We start from the raw sequence: 24,812 nt of genomic DNA, 5'->3' as shown, positions 1-24,812 counted from the left end.
TGCATAAAAAGATTTGATCATGCAAACTTATCAAGCTTCTTAGAAGGTGTGTATCCACCTTTGGTCCCTTACAACTTTTATCTGACTCCTCTGATATGCGAGTTTATTTGATCCTATTATTTTAAAGCTATTGGGTGTTCCAGCTAAGAGATACTCTATCTAGCGTTTTAAAGCAGGGGAAAATTTGAATATCGAAAAATTAACATTTTCATCCCAACGACCAATTTTATTCGTACAAAGTTAAGAAAAATAAAATTAGGTTTTGGAGATTGAAACATTTTAAATAACAACAATTATAATAAATTTATTGGAAAAATAATCAATTCTAGTGAAACGACGGTTTTCTTGGATGTTCTATTCTAATTCCAAGAATCATCTTCATTTTTTGAAGTCAGTAAAAATATTTGACATTAATAAATTTATGATATAATGACGAAATAAAATTTTAAGTAGAATATAATTTTAGTGTATATATAGTTTTAATGTGATTTTTATCTGTATAATTGAATTCATTCAAAATATTATTATTGTACGAACATTTTTAATAGCTGATACAATGTTGAATGTTGTAATCTGAATTGAATTATCAATAAACTCTAAAAAAACACTGTTGGGCATCTTTATTAGGCTATGATGTCACTGTGAAACGAACCATAAATATATTTATTATCACCTATATACGGGTATAATCAAAACACTTTGTTTCTATTGGCTACACAAACAAATATGAAGAATTTTATATTATTCAGAAAAAAAAAGTACAAAATAACAAAACGATCACGGAATACAAATATGATAAAAGCGCTGGAGAGTATAAAAGTAAAACTAACCAGTGGTTTTTAACAAGTGTTTTTCAAAAAATTTGAAAAATTATAATCATCGGAAACGGAACTGAAAACTAAGTAGAACCTCTACGACTCTAGTGAGATTCGAGATAGCTACGGTAAAAAACAAAATTTCTAAATTTTCTCCTACTTTTTCGTCTTATCAAGCTACGAATCTCGATGTCGAAAATAATGTAGTTTGAGCTAAAGACGTATAGAGATCCTTATGTAATTCATCTCTGCCATTAGTTCAAAAAGAAGATACCTGTTCTGGTTTTTCTGAAAAAATGGGATAATTTCAAGGTTTAATATAGCAGGATTTCTATCTCATCTATTAACGAATTAAAACTGAGCTCTATATAACTCAACGAGCGCAGTATCGCAGTCAAACTGCCCTGAATTGTAGCCCTGATGGGATGGAAGAAGAACAAGACAGTGTTGCTTATGGCATAAGGTATGCCTGAAATGAACCGAGTCTGATATCGAAACTTATACGATTCTCGTTACAAGAGGCTACATAAAGTTTCAAATCAGTAGAGTCGATGATAAAGTCATTTTAATCGTTGAAATTTTGTTACATATTGCTATGTACTGCGCTGAACTACGAAAAAAAAATTCTTTTACTCCCTTCAGGTAATAAATTCGTTTTAAAGAAAGTGTGCAAATGATTTGCAAGTCTAGGTGTTTAGAATACGATTACTATAAGTGTCTCATCTGACTGACTCTTTTTTATGTGAGCAAATTGTCAATTTAGCTTATACAGCATCTGCATAATTTAATAACATATTCTAATAATTTATAATCATATTAATTTCTTTTTAATTACATATATTCACCAATCTCATGTATAATGACGGTGTAATTAAAATTACAAGAGTCTAGTTTGTTTGAACAATTTTACTTGCCATTACTTAGATTTTCAGTGTCAGCAAACGAGTCTTTATCTTTGAAGAAAATGTAACGTTCAATTATTTTCGCTTTATTCTTAAATATAATAATATTATAACTTCTAAAAACATTTTAAAATTCAGATTACTGTCAGTAAATTGTCGTATAATGTAATGATAAGAAGCTTTTATATTAATATTATTTTAGTTGAAAGCTTGCAGCTTATGTCTATGTATATATTTTTGTTAGAAAGCTCTAGACATGCATGTAGCACCATTTATTTGAGGATTGTATGCACTCATACACATATTTTGTCTAAACTTTAAAAAGTTTTGTTTAAATATATGGAAAGTTTCGTCATCCTTTGGCTTATATTACTAAAATGTTGAGCTTTGATAACATACAGTTAATGGTGAAAGCGAAGGGAAGATTAACATACAATACAGATCCATGGTAATGACTAGATATTGAAATAGTGAGCTATTTATTATCATTTCTACATTAGAGCATTTTTGTTGCAAATTATTATGATTTCTAAAGGAAATTCCTAAAAAAATGAGTTTATGAAAATATTTGAGACTTACATTTCAAATTTTGAGGGTAAATTCAGTTAGAACTTGGGAAAATCACTTTCAGGAGAAATAACACACAAATGCCATTTATTTTAATATTTTAAATATATTTTATGGAATTGATATCGCTCTCCAATCATCTATACTTTAACTATAGTTGTCTCTGTTGTCTCTGGAAACGATGCCTCGTGTTCTCTGTCATTGTCCAGCTCTTGCCATGAGGACTTATTAAAGCCAGCCACTCTTTGACGATCTCTCTGAGATAAAGTCTCTCTGAGCTAAGCATTAACAGGAAAGCACTCCTGCTACTCTTAAACAGCTCAAAATGGACACGGAGTAATGGCTGGGGATGAGCCAACCCTTTTTTCGGTACCACAACGTACCCCCTGGTCTAAGTATATCCCACCCCAGGACAGCCTCTCTAACCTAAGTCCATATTGTTTGTATTGACGAAAAAAGTTTAATAAATTAGTTAATAACTCTATACATGCTTATAGAACTCAAAACAGTGAATAATAATTTCACTCGATGACGTATATAAACCATTTTCCTAAATAAAGAGCTTTGTAGTTTCATACAAAATATTGTTGTATTTTCCAAGTGCAACATGTGTAAAACGTATTGCAATAATACAGAAACTTCTAAGTCAAGAAAAAAGTGCTCTATCTTGTATTTTACAGTGCAGTTGAGGTTCTATCATTAATACAGTATACTTAACTTGTCATGTTTGATCAACTAATTAGATAACTATACTGTAAATTGAAACATTATTTATAAACTTATATACTTTTTAACTCTCACCTCTATATAAAGGTTTTTTAATGAATATACCGTAGAAAGTTTTAACGTTTTCCTATTTGGAAGTACTAATAATTTTTAAAATAATTTTCTTGAAGTGGTCTCAAACTTTTCCGCTGTCATGCTGTATAAAAAGAGGCTCGAACTAATTCAATAATTCATTTTTCAAGTTTCCGTAATTATTACCAACATATTATTTTCAATAGATTAGGAGCCAATCAATAGATTCGGGCAAGTGTACAAAATATTAACAAGTGAAATTTACAAAATTTTAAAAACTCACCAAAAATTTTTCGATCACGGAACCCTAAGCTCGCACTTGAAACATATCTAAGAGCACTCTCTATTAAATTATCTTTTTCCTTAAAGCTTTCGCTTTGTTTCGAGTACGGAATCATAAACTCGCATTTAAATCGTTAAAAACGAGATTTGTTCGACTGATCTGTATACCTCAGGCTGACCTAGAGAACGTAACCATACATGTTATCAATTAAAAATTTGTCGTGTTCGCTTGCCAAAGGAATGATAAATATTTTCCTTCATCTGATCGGAGTAAAATAGCATACGTAATCTTTTTCGTTTCGTTTCGAGTCGTTTTCTAATGTTGAGCAGAAAAAATTGATGGAAAATGCTTGAGTAGTAGCATTTAGTCAACAATATGAAAAAATTCAACTGCGTAATTTTGATATACTTATGATGGTATCAAATATTCGATAACTCAAGAAATTCCTTTTAAAGATTCGGAATTTTTCTTTCGTCTTTAAGTTTCAATTGAGGTATCTGAAAAAAAAAATTTCCAAAAAGCTTTTTCCGGCTTAGTGATTTAGAAAAAAATAATTATTATGGAAAAAAATATTCATCTGTACAAATACGGAGGATGAATGGCGTTTTAACAGATTTTACAATCTTTAACGAACATGAAAATGTTTACAAAATACTTCTCTAATAGTTTTCAAGTAGAATAAAACCACTGAAGAATTTTAAAACAAAATAACTTTTTTCTATTCATTTTGTCTTCGAAATCGAAATAGGTATCTGTTATTTATTTTACTATTCCAAAACTATGTATTTTTCTATAGTGTCTAGATCTTGATAAGATGCTGGATATGTATATAGGACAGGGCAACTGAGAGTAATATGAAGTTTTGTCACATATGAACAAATAAATATACCTAATAACCTAAAAAATAACAGATTTAAATTGTCAACGGCGCACATAGGACGATTATTGATAATTAGGCGGCCAAAAGTCAATTTTTTAAATGAAAAGGTTATCAACCAAAAGTAGCCAAAATAGAAAGAGAAAGACACCAGTAACCAGAATTTACCCCTCCCACCTAAAAAAGATGCACTGTGTGCTTGTACTCGCAGTTCAAACTTGATCTTCGCTACAACTGTATGACATTGTTCTTAGTTATCTCAATTGACGAAATTAAAGAAAACTAGTTTTTGTATTTTCTATTTGATAATTGGCAAGGATTGTGATGGATTCAAGTAATTCAGGTAAGAGTTATTATATTCTAATGTATTTTAAGCGTGTTAACTTCATTTTATAGTATCTGTTCAATTTTAAAAGAGGGTATGTTAGAAAAATGTATTTTTTGTTAATTTTCTTGTTCAAACATCATTTAGATATATTATCGCCTCCTCTCGCCTAAAAATTTTTTTAGTTTTAAATATTTTACATATTTGGGTAGCTAACGACACATTTTTTAGGTGCGGATGGCTGCGGATGGCCGACTTAGAGGATTTTTAAGATTGAAAGTCATACGAAAATAAAATGAATTTTTTCTTTAAAATTTAATAAAGTGCATTTTTTTTACTTTAGGTACCTCTGGCGTAAAAATAGTGACCCGACGTTATCTTTACGATAAAATGCAACTGCAAAATTTGCCTAATTTGCCTAATTTGGATGAGAAACTAAATTATCTAGAAAATTACCTTTTGGACTGTTATGGTGACACATCTGATAATAAAAACAGTTTGAAACAAAAATAAGCATATTTTAAAACGTCTATGAAAGAAAAATGGTCGAAAGCTCATTATTTAGTAGTAGCATCCTTAAATACGAGTAAGACAGAGACTACATCTTCTTATTATTAGAGATACTGATATAGGTATAAGAGTCATGTACCCGAGCGGACTTGGATAAAGAGACTCACAATAAATTTTATGACACACAATAAAGCTATAACAATAGTGACTTCGACCTAAAATATCATACCTGCTTTGGCCTATACCTCAGGCACGGGTAAGTTGTTTTAGGTCGAAGTCACTATTGTTATAACTTTATTATGTGTCATAAACTTTATTGCGTGTCTCTTTATCCAAGTCCGCATTGCTTATAGAGGAGGAAGTGAGACGGGTATACGACTCTTCTACCTATTTCAGTCTCTCTAATAGTAATGAGGTAGGTAGAAAAAAATGTTGTCTCTCTCTCTCACTCGTATTTTAGGTTGTCGTTGGTTAGGCTGTCGCTGTCCTACCCGTATTTTAAGTAAGGAGGCCGAGTTATACATTATTTTGAAATACATGCAATAAAAATTGATATAATTACTTACATAATAAAAAATATGGTAATATTCTTACTTTTTGTTGAATTATTTGCGTTTTTATTCAGTAAAACATCATAATTATACAAAGAATAATATGAAATGATAAAATAAAGGTAAAAAAAGCAAAATACACTGTAAAATAATTTTGGCCACCTAAATCGTCCAAATCGTCCTATGTGCGGCGTTAAATTAATGACAATTATATACAATACGGCTGTTACAGACAAAAAACATAGGTAGCTTTGTACATAGTAAACTTCGAGTCCCCAAGTAATAGCTCTATTATAGTTTTTGGCGGTTGATGATTTTTAAGAACCCCCTCCTTTTACTATTTTCAGATTAATACCTGTTTAAAAAGAATTTAGAAAAAAAAAACCGACGGAAAAAAATTTCTGTACCTATTAGTGTCCCTAAACACAAGTGCTAAAAACTTCAGAACCCAACCAACTCTTTTATAGTCGACCAAACAACTCGTCAATTCTACAATAATCCTGGTTTATAAAGTTTTCGTTCTATTTTTTCCGATTACCGTTTAAAATTAGCAGTTATTAACAAACAACTATATTCATATTGCAATAATAAGTAAAAATTTTCTCCCGGAGTTAACAATGTATAGAACAGGATTTAAAAAAGGAGAAACAGGATTAAACTTCCAATTAGCATTGTCCACTTTTTATACTTTAAATACTTTAAAATACAGTAGAATCTCGATAAGTTAAAGTCCAAGGGAAACACAAAATATTTGAAGTTATAGAGGTTTTAAGTTATCAAGTGTCTATGTTAGGTAAAGGTTAATATAGAGGTATGTACATGTTTCTATGTACGCTAGTTAATATAGAGGTATGTACATGTTTCTATGTAGTTACTGAGGGCCTATACAGAGATTATTTATTTAAGTTATAGAGGTTCCATATTTTAAGTTATAGAGGTTTTGGGCTCTGATGGGAAGGGAACATAGTATTTTTTGAAGTAACAGAGGTTTTTATGTTACCGAGGTTTAAGTTATCGAGATTCTACTGTATTATGATTTGTTTCATGAAATTTGAAATCAATCTTTCTGCACGGAAAAGTATTATTTCTTCAAATCCTAATTATCTCAAGATCTCTTCAATGAACTTTAACGTTGAGGTGCTCAGAGAAATGTTTTTACTATTTAGTGCAATAAGACCTCACACTTTTATAAACTTTCTTAAATGTATTTTTACGTTTGAAACGTATTTTTTTAAATTTGTTTATAACTTTTCGAACATATTTCGTAAATTTTCGAACATATTCTAGTATTCTTCGAATTTAATATGATCCTCTTTTTCAGTTTCTAACCACTTTATATCACAAAATACCTCATCCGTTTTTTTTTCAAGATTCCAGCGAGATTTATATCAACAAATGAAAATTTACCCATATTATTTATCTATAAAATTCACACTAATATAAAACGAAAATATTTTTAACATATAAAATATCAACAATCGCATGTGATTTTGAAATTTTTTATCATCAAACCTATAAATTCTTATTTTGTTTACAAACAGTAGAAGTACCAGGAATCTATTTTTATCGCATACACACAAATTAATTAGAATAATTGTTAGCATCTGTTTTATTAAATATTTTACAAATATTTAGAAAAACAAATTGTGTAATACTTTTATTAGATAAGTGACACTATAATCACATGCGTATCCTGTAACGATATCGACTAAAACTTATATCGTGCATCCGAGCAATATCTAGGAGAAATTTATTCAGTCGGCACCACACTAAACTTCACGTTTAATCGCTTTAGTTTGATTTGGAAACTTCTATTCTTTGATTAAAAATTTCTACGCAAGCTCTCCTGTGTAAAATCGTACTCTTAGATACTTTCCTAGTTCACCTTAAGGCTAATCCACCACTGATTGGTTCCAAATAAACTGAAAAAATTGAGGATTGTCACAAGTATATTCGTGGTGAGTTCCAAAGTTTTTCCGGTATAGAAGCAAATACAATTTTCTAAATCTTTTATTACAATTAATATTAAAAATAGTGATAAATTTTTTGTTCTATTTATTTAATACCATTCAATAATCCCCACAGATATGGGCTATAAATTAAAATTAATTTTATCAATTATTTTCATTTTTGATTTCTTTATTACATCCACAAATGATAGATAATATCTTGAAGCGGCCAGAATTTTAAACAAGTTATTTGATTACACATAACGATTTAAAAGTGTACATACTAATCCTACTAATTCAGTATTTGATTGGTATTAACTTAAACCTGACACATCTCTTTATTAAGTATTTAAATGATAAATGAGAGATTATCCTTAAATGTTACTTAATCACATACACTAATACAAAAAATTTTTGTTTGGTTTATAATTTCCGCCCAAAAGATCGCATTATGGAAGCCTAAAGGATTTCACAACCTTTTCCTTGAAATTATTATACGCTACATTTTCGAACTATAAATTTTATCTGTTCACCAGCCTACTCCCCTTGGCCAGATGGGCGGTATTTCTTTCAGTTGGTTTCTTAAACTTTCAACAAGAGGTCAAAAATTATTCAAAACTAATTCAAGATAAATAACAATAGCTTAGGATAAATCATTTTCGTTGAGTACATTATGCTAAACCATTATCTCACACATGTTAATAATTTATAAATAACTTACACCTATAAGGAGATTAAGTAGGCGTTGTTTGCTTTGATTTGATCCAAACAAAAACACATCGATTTAATTGATTTAAAACAAATATTTTATAACTTACAACAGAGAATGGTTAATGTTGCGGCCAGGTACGAAGGCGTACACCAAACAATAACGAAAATAGGCAAGTATCAAATGAAGTCCAGTAACTTTATACAACAGAGTTTTGCCTAAAATCCGGTCGTTCTGATTTTTTGCAGACTTGTTTATGATGTTAGTTCAATGAATAATCCAGGTATGTGACCTCGAACGACGAAAGAACCTTTATCAAAAATCAAAAAAACGTTTCTGATTTTAGCGATTATAACTATATAGAGGACTAGTTTTTTATAGTACTTTTTCAGGACTCTTTTTAGTCTACTTTTAAAGTAGACTAAATTTACTATAAAAAGAAACTAAAATTGTCTCTATGAACCCAATAGTTTAAAGTTTATCAATATTCGACTCAACAGTTGGAGGTTTATACAGAATATAATAAAATATTTATTTTAACATTTTTTTAAGGAATACACCTCAATAACCGATGGATACTAGATTGTGGACCTTATTCTAAATCGAGCTCTGATATTCGACTCTATTTACAGAAAGATCTGATTAATGTGTTTACTAAAATCGTTTTAAGTGCATAGTTTCATAAGATGGAAAAAAGATAATTTGAAAAATTGAAGGTATTTCTTAGCTTGATATAGTCTAAATAGGCGACATAGTTAGGCAAATACCATATCTACAAAACAGGTTGTAAAATAATCCCTATTTATTATAAATGTGTTACGCTTTCACGCACAAACTAGCGAATGATTTTTAATGAAACTTCACAGCAATATAGCTCATACATAAGCATAACACATGAGCTATAATTTATAAAGATATATTTAAAAAAATTAAATTTAAACTGACATTTACTATTTTAAAGATTACTGTAAAAATTTAAAGTAGTAAATGTCAAACAATTCATGACTATCTTTTCTACTATGCTCAATGAATTATGACTATTTTACAGTTTAAAAAATTGAAAACTGTGCATATCTTTCAGCTGCGTAAAACAATCCCTCCATGTTTAATGGAAGGGGGATGAGGGAGATCTAGAGAGGTGGAGGCTATAAAGTGGTAGTTTTTACTTTTAAGCGTAGCGAAGCGGGCGGTTATCAAGCTAGTACTATATATACCTTCTTACTGTTCTAAAAACGCATGTAATTATTTTAATAAAATTCATATAAATCTTAACTACTACACACACAAAAAAAACTCATTTAGTTATTAAAAAGACAATTTATTTAAGACATTTATTTGGCACAATATGCGTGACTCCAAGAACATTTATACGCTACAACTAACACCACAAACATGATAAACGGTCTATCGTAAATCTATCTAGTTTTTTTTTCTTAACTGATATTTCACTACAATATATTATTCAAAAAGATAAATGTGCGTATCTTTTATTTCAAAATTTATACAAGAGCAGTTTCTTTAAATTTATTAGATTTTAAAATTAATATAATTAATATAATAAATTTTTTAAACATTTCTATCCAAAGTATAAAGTATAATTATTATGGTATGAAACTTAATAAATAATAATTTATCTAAGGTCAATCAGACATCATCAACTGCAAGGTTTTGCGTTAACATTAAACCTAGCTCACTTTACCAAATTTAACAATTTCCGAACAGAAATAACTCGAAAATTATGAAATTATATTTCCATAAATTCGGCATGGAAATGCCGAATTTAAAAAAGTGAAGTATTTACTAAAGTTGAAGAGTATTTTCTAAAAATTCCAGATGCAGTTGGTCAAAATGGTCTAGATCTGGCCTTCCGTTTCTATATTCAAATTGTGCTTGCCAAATGTCTAGATCCTACGTTCTATTTATGCTAAAAACTGAACAGGTCCATGTCAGAAATTAGAATTGGTTCAACCAACAATCTTCTAATATAATTAAATTAACACATTTAAATTAAATTCTAAAGAAAAAAATCGCCATCAAAAAAAAGTTCGGTAAAGTGCATTAAATAGGCTTAGTAGTTATGACCTATGACAGTGAATATCTACTTTCCAAAGTTCATTTACCTTGAAAATTTATGCGCATATCTAGTATATAAAGAAGGTAGTGGAAAACCAATCATGACCCGGTGATTATGAAACGTTTTAAAAATAAAGTATTCAATGACATTCATTTCATATTTTGTGGGCATGCATAAAAAATATCACAGACAAAAAGGCATCCCGACCTATACACAATTTTGACGTTGCAATTTAGCTTAAATGATATAGCAAAGTGACAGCATATTTTTTAACTTTTGAATGTAAAATAATTGAAAAACAATAGCTTAATTAAACAATAAAATCTATTTTATTATAAGCATTAAATTTTTCATATCAAAACGTTTGATCATTGAATGAAAGGAAAGTTTCTGATTTTATTTGATAGTTACCTTTTTACCAGGAATTTATTAATTGAGTAATGTTTGTATGATGGCCCATTGTGTGGTTTGGTAAGAAGGCCAGGGCCCGGTCTTTTCTCAGATTTATAGTTCGATTGTAGTACTATTACTGACAAAAGTAGTTAAAAATTCCACGTGTAAAATGTAATTGACGGGTGGAATACTTTTGGTGATAGGCATAAAATGATCCAAAAATCTTTGTGCGTGTAACACGCAAACAGTTATAAATTAAATGTATATACCATCTCAGATTAAAGGTTATTTCGAAGCAAATTGTATTAATGAAATGATTTTAAAATTTGATTCGATTAAGTTACACATTTAATTTTATAACAATACAAAACGATGTTTGTAAAGCCACTATCATGTATGTAAAATTACTACTTTAATGTAAATCAAGTTGCCTATAAAAGAAATTTATTTTATGATTTTATAAGAACAAAAGTTCAAAATTATTAATTTTATATTATTTCTGTTTTCAGGATGGCTGGGTGCATTATCGACAGGTGTTGCGTTACTCGTATCACCAGTCACAATTGCATTTTGTCGGCGTAAGTCAACGCGGCTAACAGCAGTTATGGGTGGACTTGTAACAGCACTTGGATGTTTATTTACATCATTTGCATCACAATTCCATCAATTATTCTTCAGTTATGGAACGGTTGTTGGTGTGGGTGTTGGAATGACACGTGATTGTTCAACATTGATGGTTGCTCAATATTTTAAGCGACGCCGTGAATTTGTTGAAATTTTTATTGTATCTGGGAGTGGCTTAGGAATTGCGATTATGTCTGCTTTTATTAAAGGTGCTATTAGGTGAGTAGCAAGAAAAAACCAAAATACATCCAATTTACGTAAAAAAAAAATAAAACATGATTACCAAATTTTCGCAGTGCGCTGAATTTCTGACTCTTTTTTACACTAAGAAACAGAATAGTATTGTAATACAATATATAAGACTATCCTTTTCTACTTACATCGAGTGTAAATAAGCCTTAACATGGCGCATATACAGGGTGGTCTACATCTAAGTTATATGCCCGTCTATTTAAGTTGCCTCCATATTGAAAACTCTTTTCTTATAAGGTTTACGAAAAAAAAAGTTATTTTTTATAAACATCTCTGCTTTCGCAAATATTAAATTCAGCTAAGAAGTGGTTAAAACATTCCTATCGTTAACAATTCAATCCCAAGCAGTTATCTTCAGTTCATTTTTGCCCCAACGTATCCACCTTCAAATTCCATGTAATTGTTCCTTTATAATATTAGTTAAATTCCCTCCGACATATCTCGGGAGTGATTACTTGAAACGTTTAAAACTTGAAAATTACTTGAAAAGAATAAGTTTTCCTTATGAAGCCAACTTAAGTAGACCCGCTGTACATATTAAAAAAAGTAAAAATAAAGTATTTTCAAGAGTAAACTTTCCGCTTAAGAATGAAATAGTGTAGCCTACTAAATGCAGTTGGGCCATTCTAGTAACCCAATTTTCAGTAAATTTAAAATGATTTACTTATGCGAACTTCTTTCACAAATATGACGATTATATGATTTACAGATGACTACCCTGATGGTAATTAAAGTCTGTACCACTTTTAACAAAATCTACTTTTTTGATTGCAGTGCAATTGGATGGCGTTTTGGTTTACAAGTAATAACAGTGGCTGTATTTTTCACATTTTTTCTGGGTACATTTTATCGTTCCGCGTCATTGTATCACCCACAACGTCGTGCAATATTACATTTAAAAAATCAAAAACGTAAAATTAAGGATAAGAATAAAGTTGATGATCGACCACCATTCTTTGATTTTAGTACGCTACGTAGTAAAACTGTACGAATATTACTAATGTCAACAGGTATTAGTGCATTTGGTATTAATACGCCGATATTTTATTTGGCACATCAAGCTGAAGAGGAAGGCTTAGGTGATACAGCAGTATTGTTACAAACGTATTTAGGATTAGCGTGGACTTTAGGGTGTGCAGCATTTGGTATATTGGTTGTACATAATAATGTGGAATGTCGAATTGCGAGGCAATATTTATGTCAAGCAGCTGTATTTATGTGTGGTTTAAGCATATTAGCATTAACTGCTGTGAAGGGGAACTATCATGGATATGTGATGTTTGCATGGATTTATGGTAAGTCTTTATATTATTATAGATCACCAGATGATGTAAGAGATTACTTAGAAACTGGAACAAACATGACTTGAGCTCAATTAGCAAAAGTTACTGTCGAATAAAGGTGAAGCACACTCACAGGCATGGCAAAGACTATAATTTAAAAATAAGATGCTCCGGGATAATTTGGACCCAGAAGTATCCATTCGAAACAATTTCTTGAAATACTTGCGACAGATTAATTTGTGGCTAACTGCAACTAAACTTTCTAACTGTTCTTAATTTAAACTAACTAGGACCCAGTTGAACGGTATGGTGAACCTAACCTTGTCCATTAAAGAACCGTTTACATCTCCAACGATCGTCTTAGCAGAAGCCCTGAAAAAGAAGCTGTGTGTTCCCTACGTCACCTCAGGACTGACCGTCCTCAAGAATTATTCATCTTTCCAGCTGAGGAATTGTGATCAAAAACACTTAACTGCCACTTCACTCGGCAGATTCACTACTACATTGGACAGATTCACTAATTTTTACAAAGGAAATATCATTTTGTAAATGTGTACTAATCTATCAACCTTGTCGCCTGAAAGTGCGGAATCACGGGACAAATCCGGTAGTTCTGCTTTTTTTGCAGATTTTTTTATGATGTTGGTTTAATGAAAGGACTAGTTTTTGATAGTACATTTTCAGCACGTACTTAAATTTAGTAGACTAAATTTGCTACAATATGAGACTATAATTGTCTCTGTAGACCCAATAGTTTACGAGATAAAGCCTATCAAAGTTTATCGAACTTTATTCATCAATTTTTGGCAATATTCTGTAGTTGAACCAACGTCTGCAAAAAATCAGAACTACCGGATTTGACGCAAGCTCTGATGTATAAAGTTACTGGACTATACCTACCTTCCATAAAATCCTTCTTTGATTTCAACTGCATTCGGTATTAAGATTTTAGTGGGTCGACTTCTGAACCATTAGTCAACCATGTAAAATTCTACCCAAATAAAATTCGCAAACATTTTTCTGTACTTATTAACTTTCGAATAGCTATCAAACAATTAAAACCTAGTTACCGAGAAAATATTTCTAGCTTGAATGACTTAAAACAGTTTTTTTCGGTCAATAATATTTATAATTTTTTTTCCAGGTATATTTTGTGGAGGATATCATTATTCTTTGAAAATGTATACCTATGAGAGGGTCCGTGCCAGAAATTTTGCAAGAACTTGGGGCTTTGTGCAATGTTCTCAAGCCATACCTATTGCAATCGGTGTACCTATATCAGGTAGACAAACTATACCTAATAAAGGGTGATATGTAACTTTTGCATTCGCAGAGCAAGGAAAAATAGGACTTCGTTTATTATTGTTTTCTTCTTCCAAAATTTAATCATTACCTACTTAAAATTTTATAATTTTTTCCAATATGCTATCCGAATGCAAGAGCTACGACAGCCTAAATTACACGAATAAACAAAAATATAAATTTATACTTTTTTTATAGGTTACATAAATGTCGGTTGCGGCGGCAAAGCTGGATATTACTTTAGCTCAACTTGTGTTTTAGTTGGAAGTTTAGCTTTATTTCTGATTGACTTACATCGTCGTAACTTATCACGCCACAAACATACACGCGCAAACGGTACTAAACATTTATGCGTATCAGATAATTGTCCACAAAGACGTCGATTATCTTTCACTCAAGAACCAGATAACGATGGTTTGGCTGGTGCTCCTGGAGCAACTGCAGCAGCTGCTTTAATTGTCGGTAACGATTTAGATGGGCACCACCATCCTGCAGATGGATATATTGATACAATTGCAATTACCGACAAACCTGAACTGACTTGTATATCAGAGGAGGGTATTGCCGACATGGATCTTCCAGATAACATATTAGATGACTTAGACTATATCGGAGATTGTATCACGTCATGTAATAAAGTTGAAAATTATTTAATGTTAAGTGAATTCGAAAATAATTTAATAGCAGAAATGCCAGTGATATTGGATCGTAAAGGACGTCGATGGTCTATTGCAAAGTCGAGGCAAAATACACAAATTGGAAATGCACCTGGTATACCGGAAGAAGTTGAAGTCGAAGATCCAAATGAAACATCTGTTACAATGCATCAACAGCACCAATCGGCACCGTTAAATAGTGGACGCCCAACAAGTGGTAATAACAAATGGACTAATAAACCATCGAATAATGCAACAGAAAAATCTAATTTTATTCAACAGCGTACAATAACTGTTATAGATGAAGCATCAGTTTAATAAATGACTTTTATTATAAATTATCTCTTTTTTTAATAAAAAAAAAATATTTATATAGATATTGTTCCAAAATAACTGTGAATAATTCGAGTGCGCTTTATTTCGTATGCTAAATAGATTATCTATAATTTTATAAATCGTTAAATATATTATATACTCCAAAATCTGTTAAATATTATATTCAATTGTTGCAGTGTTGTCAATCATTGAAGAACATCCCAAGCTAGATTTCGAAATCCTAATGACAGTTTAGACTTTAAACAATTATACCTATATTGTAAGTATTAGGAGTATTGTCGAAGTGGAAAATTAATACTTAGATGGATACAAAAATAAAAATATTTCAACGAAAAAGAAGAAGAAAGTTCCTCAAAAATCTTCTGAAAATCCTGAATTCAAATTTTCATTTTAATTAATCAAATGCCATTTCAGGTAAATTAATGATCTGAATTAAACACTGCCATTTTGTCTCTCACTGCCAGACTTGAATGACTTGTCAAAATATTAATTAATGATGTGTGCTGATCTGTTTGTTCAACGTTACCCGTCCATTTTTATTGACTGATTATACGAAAGAAACCCTTCCCCTTCATGTATACCCAAATGCAACTGTAAAAATAAGTTCGCGACCTCAGAGCTAGTGTGAATATATTAATAGATGAATAGAATGATATAATGGTCCGGGAGCGGACTGCAACAGTGACAATCACGTAAAAACAATTTTTTCAAAGGTTGCCATACTTAAACCATCAACTTCACGTGAAAATTACCTGGTTACCTTATGAGTAAAGTTGGTATCCCAATATTGCATTACAAATTTCACCCCTTCTCCCCCGGTCTAGTAAGGTTGCAGTAGCCCATTGTTTTTACGGGTTTGATTGCCGCTTTATTACAAAGTTTGAGCCAGTTACCGATGGGTCAAGTGATTTTGCGGTTTGCTCCCGGACCATAATTGAAGTTTTAGAATGTTTTGCCGTATTAATATAGTCGGTTCGCCCATTTCTGTAATTGGAATACGCGGTTAATGAAGGTCGTTTTGTATAAGATAATGAAGAAATATTTTTAAATAATTGTAATCTGTCTATCATCAATAATCAATTAAGCAAAATGTACCCTCTTTAAGTCTATCAACTGAAGTCACATGCGTAAGAAAATGCCCCCTCTGGCCTATTGGATGGCGACACCCCTGCTTGTAGGAAATCAAAGACTTCATCTCGAAATATTGCTCGTTTATACAAAGACTTTGATTAAATTGTCACTGGATTTAAAAAAATTAAGTACCTAGATTTGTTTAAATTCTGGGCGAATATTTCTAGAAATTTTTGCAGCCAGAATAAAAATAGTTTGACAACACTGATTCAATTTCACTTTGTTCCTATGTCCTAATTTCAAATTATTTTGATTCGTTTTTCAAAATATCTATTTAAACTATGTAACTTTTTTCAAAATATTTAAGAAATAAAATAATATATTATACTAACTTTTTGTTTTTTGTAAAAATGCCATCGTTGATCAAAAATTAATTGTTATAAAATATTTGAAGTGTACTTGAAATTTAAAAAAAAGAAAAAAAATTAAATTAAAGAAATGGAAAATAAAATTTTAATCTATTATAGAAATTTGTATGTATATTTTATTTTTGTGTTCAAGCCAATTTTAAAAATTAAATTAATCACTGCCACATATGTTTAGTTTTAAAAGAAATTAACATATAATCAAAGAAAATAATAAAGTATTTTAAAGAATTAAAACTATGCAAATTTTTTATACTTCTAGGAATCAAGAATAATAAAACTGTAGGTAGATATCAGCTTTTCAGGTGCGAAAAAGTATTTCAATTTGGTTTAACATATTTATCAGGAAATATCCACTTTCCAGCTTAACTTTCACGTTAATCCAGCTTTTATCGAGAGTTTGTAAGGAACTTCAATTTTTTTTTTTTTTTTTTTGTTACAATACAATACAATAGCCCAACAAAATGTTAATGTGTCTTTCAAAGCGTGGTCGTTAATTTCTCAAGAACAAATTATTTGTTCTTCCCAAGGCCTTATTTTTATATTTTATTTTCTAATTGGCGTATGTTAGGCCAAGTATTCTCAGTCAATTACTTTAATCTGTTATTCTGCGACGAAACACGAAAGCGAACACCGTACAAGAACGAAAAAGGGCAGTACCAAAACCTATATCATGAAACAAAGTCAATACGATGTATTTTAGTTTAGTCCTCCCCTCTCCTTTGAAAATTACCCCAATGTTAATTCTGCAATTACTTCCAGGCAAGTTAATAAAAAAATTTGATTTTTAATTATTTTTTTTTTTATATTTAGTCATACTTTGACCTGAGGGGCTTCATTTTGGTCGCCAACCACCCCTCAGTTGTCAGCATCCGTTTCTATTATTAATACAAATTCGAAAAAATATCATAAATAGTTCCCAAAAAGGTTTTATGTATTATTTCCGTTTCGAGAAAAAAAATAGATTAGACTTATTTAAACAGTTGCAGATTGAAAAAATAATCATTTTGTACTTAAAAAATACGCTTCTCGTATCCTTGACGATAATTTTTCAGCACACTTAGCGACCGCCTATTTGCTTGTAAGATATATTTGTTTTATTCTAAGTTAAAACCAACGCAAAAGTTGAACCATTCTAAGTGATATTGCTTTAACAGTACGTGTAATTCACATATAATATTATAGCTATATCACTTAGAATGGTAAAGCACGTGCATTTTTTGTGACACAGAGGTACCTACAGCTAACTGCTACGATCATTAAATTTTCTAATTTATCACTTAAAATTAATCGTCAAAATCAGAATTTATTCATTTAGGCTAAAGAGCCGTGATTGGGACACCTAACTCTGTAATTGTAACAAATGAAAGCATTTTTCGTGTAGTCGATGCGGAATAAAATAGTGTGATACACGAACAGACGGACGTGAAAGGAATTCGACGCCAGTTTATAAGATAGTTTTCTGAAAAAAGAATAAAGGTAAGTATGTTTGTGAGCATCAATAGACAAGGTTTTGATTTATGGCCTAAAATTTAAAATGAATTTTGAAAAGTAACAAGCGAGTCAATTATATTCGATAAGAAAAAGGAAAATTTTAAGAATTACGAATTTATGATTTGATCAACGGTTATAATGGTCATACTTAAATTACAAATTATTTACAATTAGATAAAATTAAGTATATAGTATTTAATAATCGATTAATTCTGAAAAGTTACGTTTATTATTTTCTTTAGTAGACAATTTAATTAATAATTAATTAATTACTGCATCAATTAAATATTATAAACTAGCAACATGTGGCAGTGGAAAACATCTCGGGGCATTTTACTGAACATAAAACTTATATGAATTATTCTCAAAAGACTATTTTAAATAAATTTTATATTAAAATATATAATATAATAATAATATATTTATTTATTTTAGCTAAAATATGACACATATTTTGATATAGTAATAATAATTAAATAAAAAAATAATTATCGAAAGATGTAAAATAAATTATGATATTTAATATAATTTAATAAAATATGTAATCTCATATAAAAATAATTGACAATAGATAAGTAAAAAAAAAAATAATTAAAATCTCTATTATCTTTTTTGTACAAACAAAACAATGGAATTACGATATTTCACTGCAGTAGGAGTATACAAATTCGATTTACAATAGAAAAAGTAAATCGAATTTGTAAAAATCGTAAAATTGACGATTTTATTTAACGGCTAAGCTTTAATGATTAATTTTGCTTGTAATAAAGATGTAACACACACAAGTCTACAGAAGAAATAAGATTTTATGCTAAACTTGCAAGAGAGCGTTTATGTACACGAGTATGCATAAAAACAAGTCACAATTTTTATTAACAACACCTTCAGGTTACCCAAAATTAGTCAATTACAATAACACGTCATTAACTATATAAAATTAAAGTTTAAAAATTCAAAACTTAGTTCGTTATCCTAACAAACCAAATGTTGCCCAAATTTCCACAATATCGCTATCTATATCCTGAATTCGCTATAATAAAATATTCATCAACCTGCAATTAAGCAGGCAGCTTAATTGCAGGTCCGCCGAAGTGTCAAATCTTACATTTTCACGGCAAACCTTTCGGTTTTGTTTTTTAATTCCACTTACGACACCGCGCAAGTAAGGAGGACAGTCTAAATAACATCTCGCAAAACTAATTACCATACTACATTGTCGTCATGGTCGTTACATTGTCTTCTAAGATAGGGAATTAAACAAGACAAAATGTATCAACGCGTCATTCTCTCTTGTAGGAAATGATGTACTCAATAATTCTGTAGGAAAGCGTATGTTGGTATCAAAGTTGGAAAAAAAAGAATAATTATGGATAATGGAAAGATAATGAAAGATAGTAAAAAAATTTATCTATGCGACATAAATTTTGTAATATGTTGCATAAGGATTACTAAAAAAAGATGAAAGGTCGTTTTGAGTCAGGCTTATCTAAGAATCAAAAATAATTTTTTAATTTAAAAGTTTGTACTAGGGCTAGTAGAGATTATTAAGTATGAAAATTATCGTGCGTAAATTTTTGAAACAACTGAAAATTGCTAATCATTATGAAATAAAAATAGGATAATCCAGGAAAAATTGAGAAAACGTGTAAACAACTGTGACAAATGTAAACAACTGTAAACAACTGTGACAAATAGGAATTTTTCTATCTGTATAAAAAATTATTATATCAAATAGTTCATCATTCTATTTAGAAAAATTATAATCTCTGTATTTTCCAATAATAGCTGTATTTTTTTCCTGAATTATCAGTCAATAAATTATAACCGTCCATTTGCAATTTATATTTATTTCAATTTTTGAAGATTCGTGCTTGACGAAATTTCATTTCAATTTTTAGTTGTTTTGAAACTTTGTGTCAGATAAATTTAATATATGTTTATAAATAATAATTTTCAATCTAGGACGATTCCTTATTAGCTGAAAAAACAACAACGATGGTTCTATTTAGAGAAAGCTGTGAAAGTAGCTCTTAAAAAAGTAGCTTTTATGAAAGTTTTTCTTTTGAAGTCGGTTTTTCTTTGATAAAAGTTTTTTTTTTCTAGAAAGTAAAAATAAAGTTGTTAATAAAATGTACAATTGAGGGAAGTGAAAGCTACGTAAATGCTACTTTTTGTTTTTCTGAATGGAACCGTATTTCTAACATATAGGTTACTAATGAATCGGACTAATATTATGATGCTATTTATTAAATAAATAGTATAACAGCTATACTTCATGTATATAATTTTGTTCTTTTTTTACAAAGATAATAATAACATTAAAATATAAATAAATTGTTACAGAAAACTTAATTAATATAAATATCGAGATATAAAAATAGATATTGAATTTAGACCTAGAATTGAATTATTTTGTAATTTTAAAATTTTATTAAGTCATATGCATACTAATCCTTAATTAAAGCAATACAATCCTCAATCTATGAATACTTAAAAGAAGTGATAATAACATTAGCAATAGTTATGGCGGACGAGTCAAGGCAATATGTGTGTCAGGTCCATATTGGTTGGTGATACCCACAATACTTCTGGTGGATAGCCCTTTTAATACTGTTTTATTACTTATGGTAACATTGATACTATATGTATCTGTCTCCATACCATACCAGCATTGTAGTAAACGCCATTTATTTCTTAACGTATATTAAAAAAATTCTAAGAAAGTGAAATTTTTCCAACAATTGTCACATACTTTTCGTTTCAGGCTTATCTGAAACAAGCGAAATCACTTCCATCGATAAAAGTTCGTTCCCAAATATGGGTTTCCAGATATCAGCTTCAGAACTGCCCAAATTAAACAATTTAAGTAGCTGGTAACGTCATGTCTTGAAATAAACCCAAAATATTGATCCAATAAATTCGAAATTAAAGGGTACACCTTGCAAAAATCGTAAAAAAATAGATTAAAAAATTTTTCCAGTACGTACACTTTGTTTTTGGCTAACTGGAAGCTGACGAAAACGATATCATTGAATGGTTCATGATTTTTTTTTCATTTTGATAAAATTTTCCAAATATATTTTTTGTTATCCTGGGATTCTGTAGTGCAAAACTGTTTTAAGTAGTAAGGATATATTGCTGAGTAAATGATTTTGGATTACTATTCATATGAAGTCACATTATTGACGCAAATATTGAAAATTTCCATTAGCTATCAATGACTTAATACCCAGTGTAAAACACAAAATTCATATATTTGAATGTATTTCTAATAATCATTCATATTAAAATTTAACCAATTTGTGGAATTTTTCAATACAATTAATAATAATATTTTATTTAATAATTGTTATTTATTCTTACCAAAAGGTGATGATATACAAAACAATATAAATTTTTGTTAAATTGTTTTTTGATTGTATAGTTTTTGAAAAATTTTTTCAACAGTATTATTATGTGTCTTATGATAAATAAAAAGAATTATAAATTAAACTGTGTGTGTTCATTCATGTGTCGCTAACACCATTTGTGGATCGTGAATTTGCGTGAGCCTTGGGAGTAATACTTAGAAGCCTGCTTCATTATCCCACTGATTGCCATTTTATCAAAAAACTCTTTTCCATGGTTGTGTATACGTTGTAGAAAAAAATAGGACAACTTACTTAATGTACGGCATTATTGCAGAATTTTTATCTACGTTCTTAAGTATAAAACAAAGAGGGAATGTACTGTGTGTGATGCGCGCTGTATCGTATGTGTGAAACTTCAAGTGATGAAACTGACCGGTTGTGTTCATTTATAAACATATACAACTACAGATCAAATGATATGATTACACGGCCATCAACCACAATACATTGTCGAAAGACTCTTTCTTTGTCTTATAAATAAGAATGTCCATAAAAACTCTTCTTACTTCATATATTTTAAATGGCTAACGAGATGGTTGCCAAACTGTAACTGCCAAATTTTTGTGGAGGTGAGGACCCTTTGTGTCCACGGACTGCAGCCCAAAAAACTCATAAGTAGATCCGCCCCTGGCTTACACGGATTTATGTTTTAGAATTCCGTAAGTCCTGGCAGGGGCGCCTTAGCTTGCAAGTGCAATCATACGTTGAACTGCCTGAGTTTTATAGGTTTAGAAAAAAAAGCAAAATATTTACCTATTCAATATTAACGAAATGATGACTAAACAATTAAAGCTCCTAATTAAACTATTTTGACTTATTTTCATTGTAAATAAAATTCCTCATGCGCTTAGCAGAAGCGCAGGCGAATGTTCATACAACTAATATGAAATACGAGTAAAAACGCCTTGCTTATCAAATAAAAATATACTAGGAATAAAAATTTGAGCTAATTAAACTGTCCTCGTGCACCGTACGAGAGAACCACAGATTACCGAGAGCACCTGGGGCCCGACCACAGTCGTGTATATATAGTCTAGTTGACGAGTTCGAATTGGTGAAATAATAGTCTTAAAAATACGTGGATAGCTCGTTGGATTCGGAATGATGTCTAGGAAAATGTATCGGAAGCGTTTTTCAGCACATATAAAATTGCAAAAGTTATAAACGCTTAAAGATGCATTGAGATACCAGTAGATATTCTAACAAAGATTGAATATCAAAATTTTTAGTTCGATTAAATGAAAGATATGTACTATCCCCTGAAATAGGGCTGAGGGAAGAAAATATGACATCATACACGAATAATACAACAGATCCAGTTCTTCATATTTTTCATACTCGATTCTTTCCAGAACCCGCTCAACTATCATTTATCATAGGTAAGGTTTTAGAGATATGTAAAAATTGTAGTATGGTATTGAACGTTATAGATTGATAAAGGTGAATAAAACGTGAATAATATAGAAAACATTTAAAGGTATTTCCGTGACACAATTCAAAATAGTTATAATTTCATTAAAATTATTACAAATACAATAACTTGGATAGTATTTTCAAAAGAATTTTTTTGTTTTTAATACTAGTCAAAAGTTTTTTAGTTGTATACTTCTCGATTTTTATTTGTTTTGAAATCATCAGTAAATGCAATCTATACAAAATCACGTTGTTATCGAAATAGCGATAAAACCTGTACTTACTATTTTTAAAAGAAATTAAATCGTTTAATGCGATTTTGTTATGAACTATAAAATATCTGTACGATAAAAGTTTATTTTTTCCTATTTTCTCATTGCCAAGCATATAATAAATACAATTTTTTTTCAATTCAACATTACAAAATGCCTCAAAAATATTTTATTTTTCATTGCATTGTATTTTCATCAGGAAAATTGACAGAAACATAGCGCATAAAATACTATGTAGAGAAGAAAATTATCGTTTTAAAAGCTCAAATAGCTTCTTATCTATTATCTCTATCTTATTAGTTATTGCTCCTACTTTTTTCTCGAAACACAATTTTCGAACGTATTAGATAAGTATTGGTTAAATTATAAATTACGTGTAAACTTTAAAAATCATAATTAATTTTTTATTATTTTATTAAAAAGATTTTTAATGCGATAAATTAAAAACTCTTCGCGAGTCGGTCTAAATTTGAGACCGATTGGCGTTGGTTCACCCATCAACAATTTGTATTAATTAATATACCTGATACTGTAATGGAACTCGAAAATATGCAGTTAAGTAAAACTTTGATGGAAGCGATGGGAAAAAAATAATAGTTATTTACTTATACAATTGGGGAAATTTTACAATATTTATCCCACAGACAATGAGTGGATAAGTATTTCTTACCTCGCGGGTATTTCTAAAATATATTAAGGTGAAATGTTAATCAATTAAGTTTTATATTTTCGTATTATTTACATTACACAAAATGTTAATAATACTGGTCAAGTGATCGGGTGATAAACCTGGCCATACTGGTCAGATGATAAACTGGAGTAAATTTTATTTTCTAAATTTTATTTTTCAACTGTTCATCATAAAACTTTCAAATTTACGAATACTAATCGAATAATTCTCTACAATAAATTAAAAAACCATAGTTAACGAGGTTCATATTTTTTGGCTCCTCTATCCACAGTTTTTTAGGTGCTTTCGGATGTCTCTGATTACTTCAAAGAAGTGCTTTAACAATTATTTTTTGTTTAATTTTTATTTGTATAAATATGTCATCTCAATTTAAAAATTCAGCATCTGTAGCCGCGGGTACAGCAGCTAATTTTATAAATGAACAAATGAAATTAAAATATAGGGAACTTTTTTTTGTCTAAAACATTTTTTGCAACTGAATATCAAATTCTTATCTCTTATTTATTATTATAATTTTTTTAAATAATTATTTTTAATTATATAAACAATAATCACATAAAGTATTTTGTCTAAATGCACTGGCCTTACTATTTTATTTTAATATTTCCGAATCATGTTTTGTACTAAAAAGATGTTTTATAACAATACATCTTTTTTAACAATATATGATTAAATTTGTTTAAATTTTAAAAAAAGACAATAATAGTTGCTTACAAAATTTTATTATCAAAATCAAAAATGTTTTAAAATTTGGTATAATCAAAAATTTTCGAAGTGTTATTATATTGTTTGAATTTTAATAAAATTTATTTAATTATTAAATAAAGTTT

General features: G+C 29.6%; 1 protein-coding gene across 1 annotated transcript in view; it reads left to right on the top strand.

The window, feature by feature from the left end:
• LOC123301181 (monocarboxylate transporter 10-like) overlaps positions 1 to 15,188 on the top strand; it is a 40,719-nt gene extending 25,531 nt beyond the window's left edge. Inside the window, exons 3-6 of the mRNA XM_044883915.1 lie at positions 11,263 to 11,596; positions 12,404 to 12,924; positions 14,057 to 14,194; positions 14,413 to 15,188. Of these exons, the coding sequence (XP_044739850.1) occupies positions 11,263 to 11,596; positions 12,404 to 12,924; positions 14,057 to 14,194; positions 14,413 to 15,188 (1,769 nt within the window). The remainder of the gene's footprint in view (positions 1 to 11,262; positions 11,597 to 12,403; positions 12,925 to 14,056; positions 14,195 to 14,412) is intronic.
• The last annotated feature ends 9,624 nt before the right edge of the window (positions 15,189 to 24,812 follow it).

Source organism: Chrysoperla carnea, chromosome 5 (genome assembly GCF_905475395.1).
Source record: "Chrysoperla carnea chromosome 5, inChrCarn1.1, whole genome shotgun sequence".
NCBI lineage: Eukaryota > Metazoa > Arthropoda > Insecta > Neuroptera > Chrysopidae > Chrysoperla > Chrysoperla carnea.
Note: the sequence above shows the minus strand (reverse complement) of the source record. Positions and strands in the feature narration are given on the sequence as shown.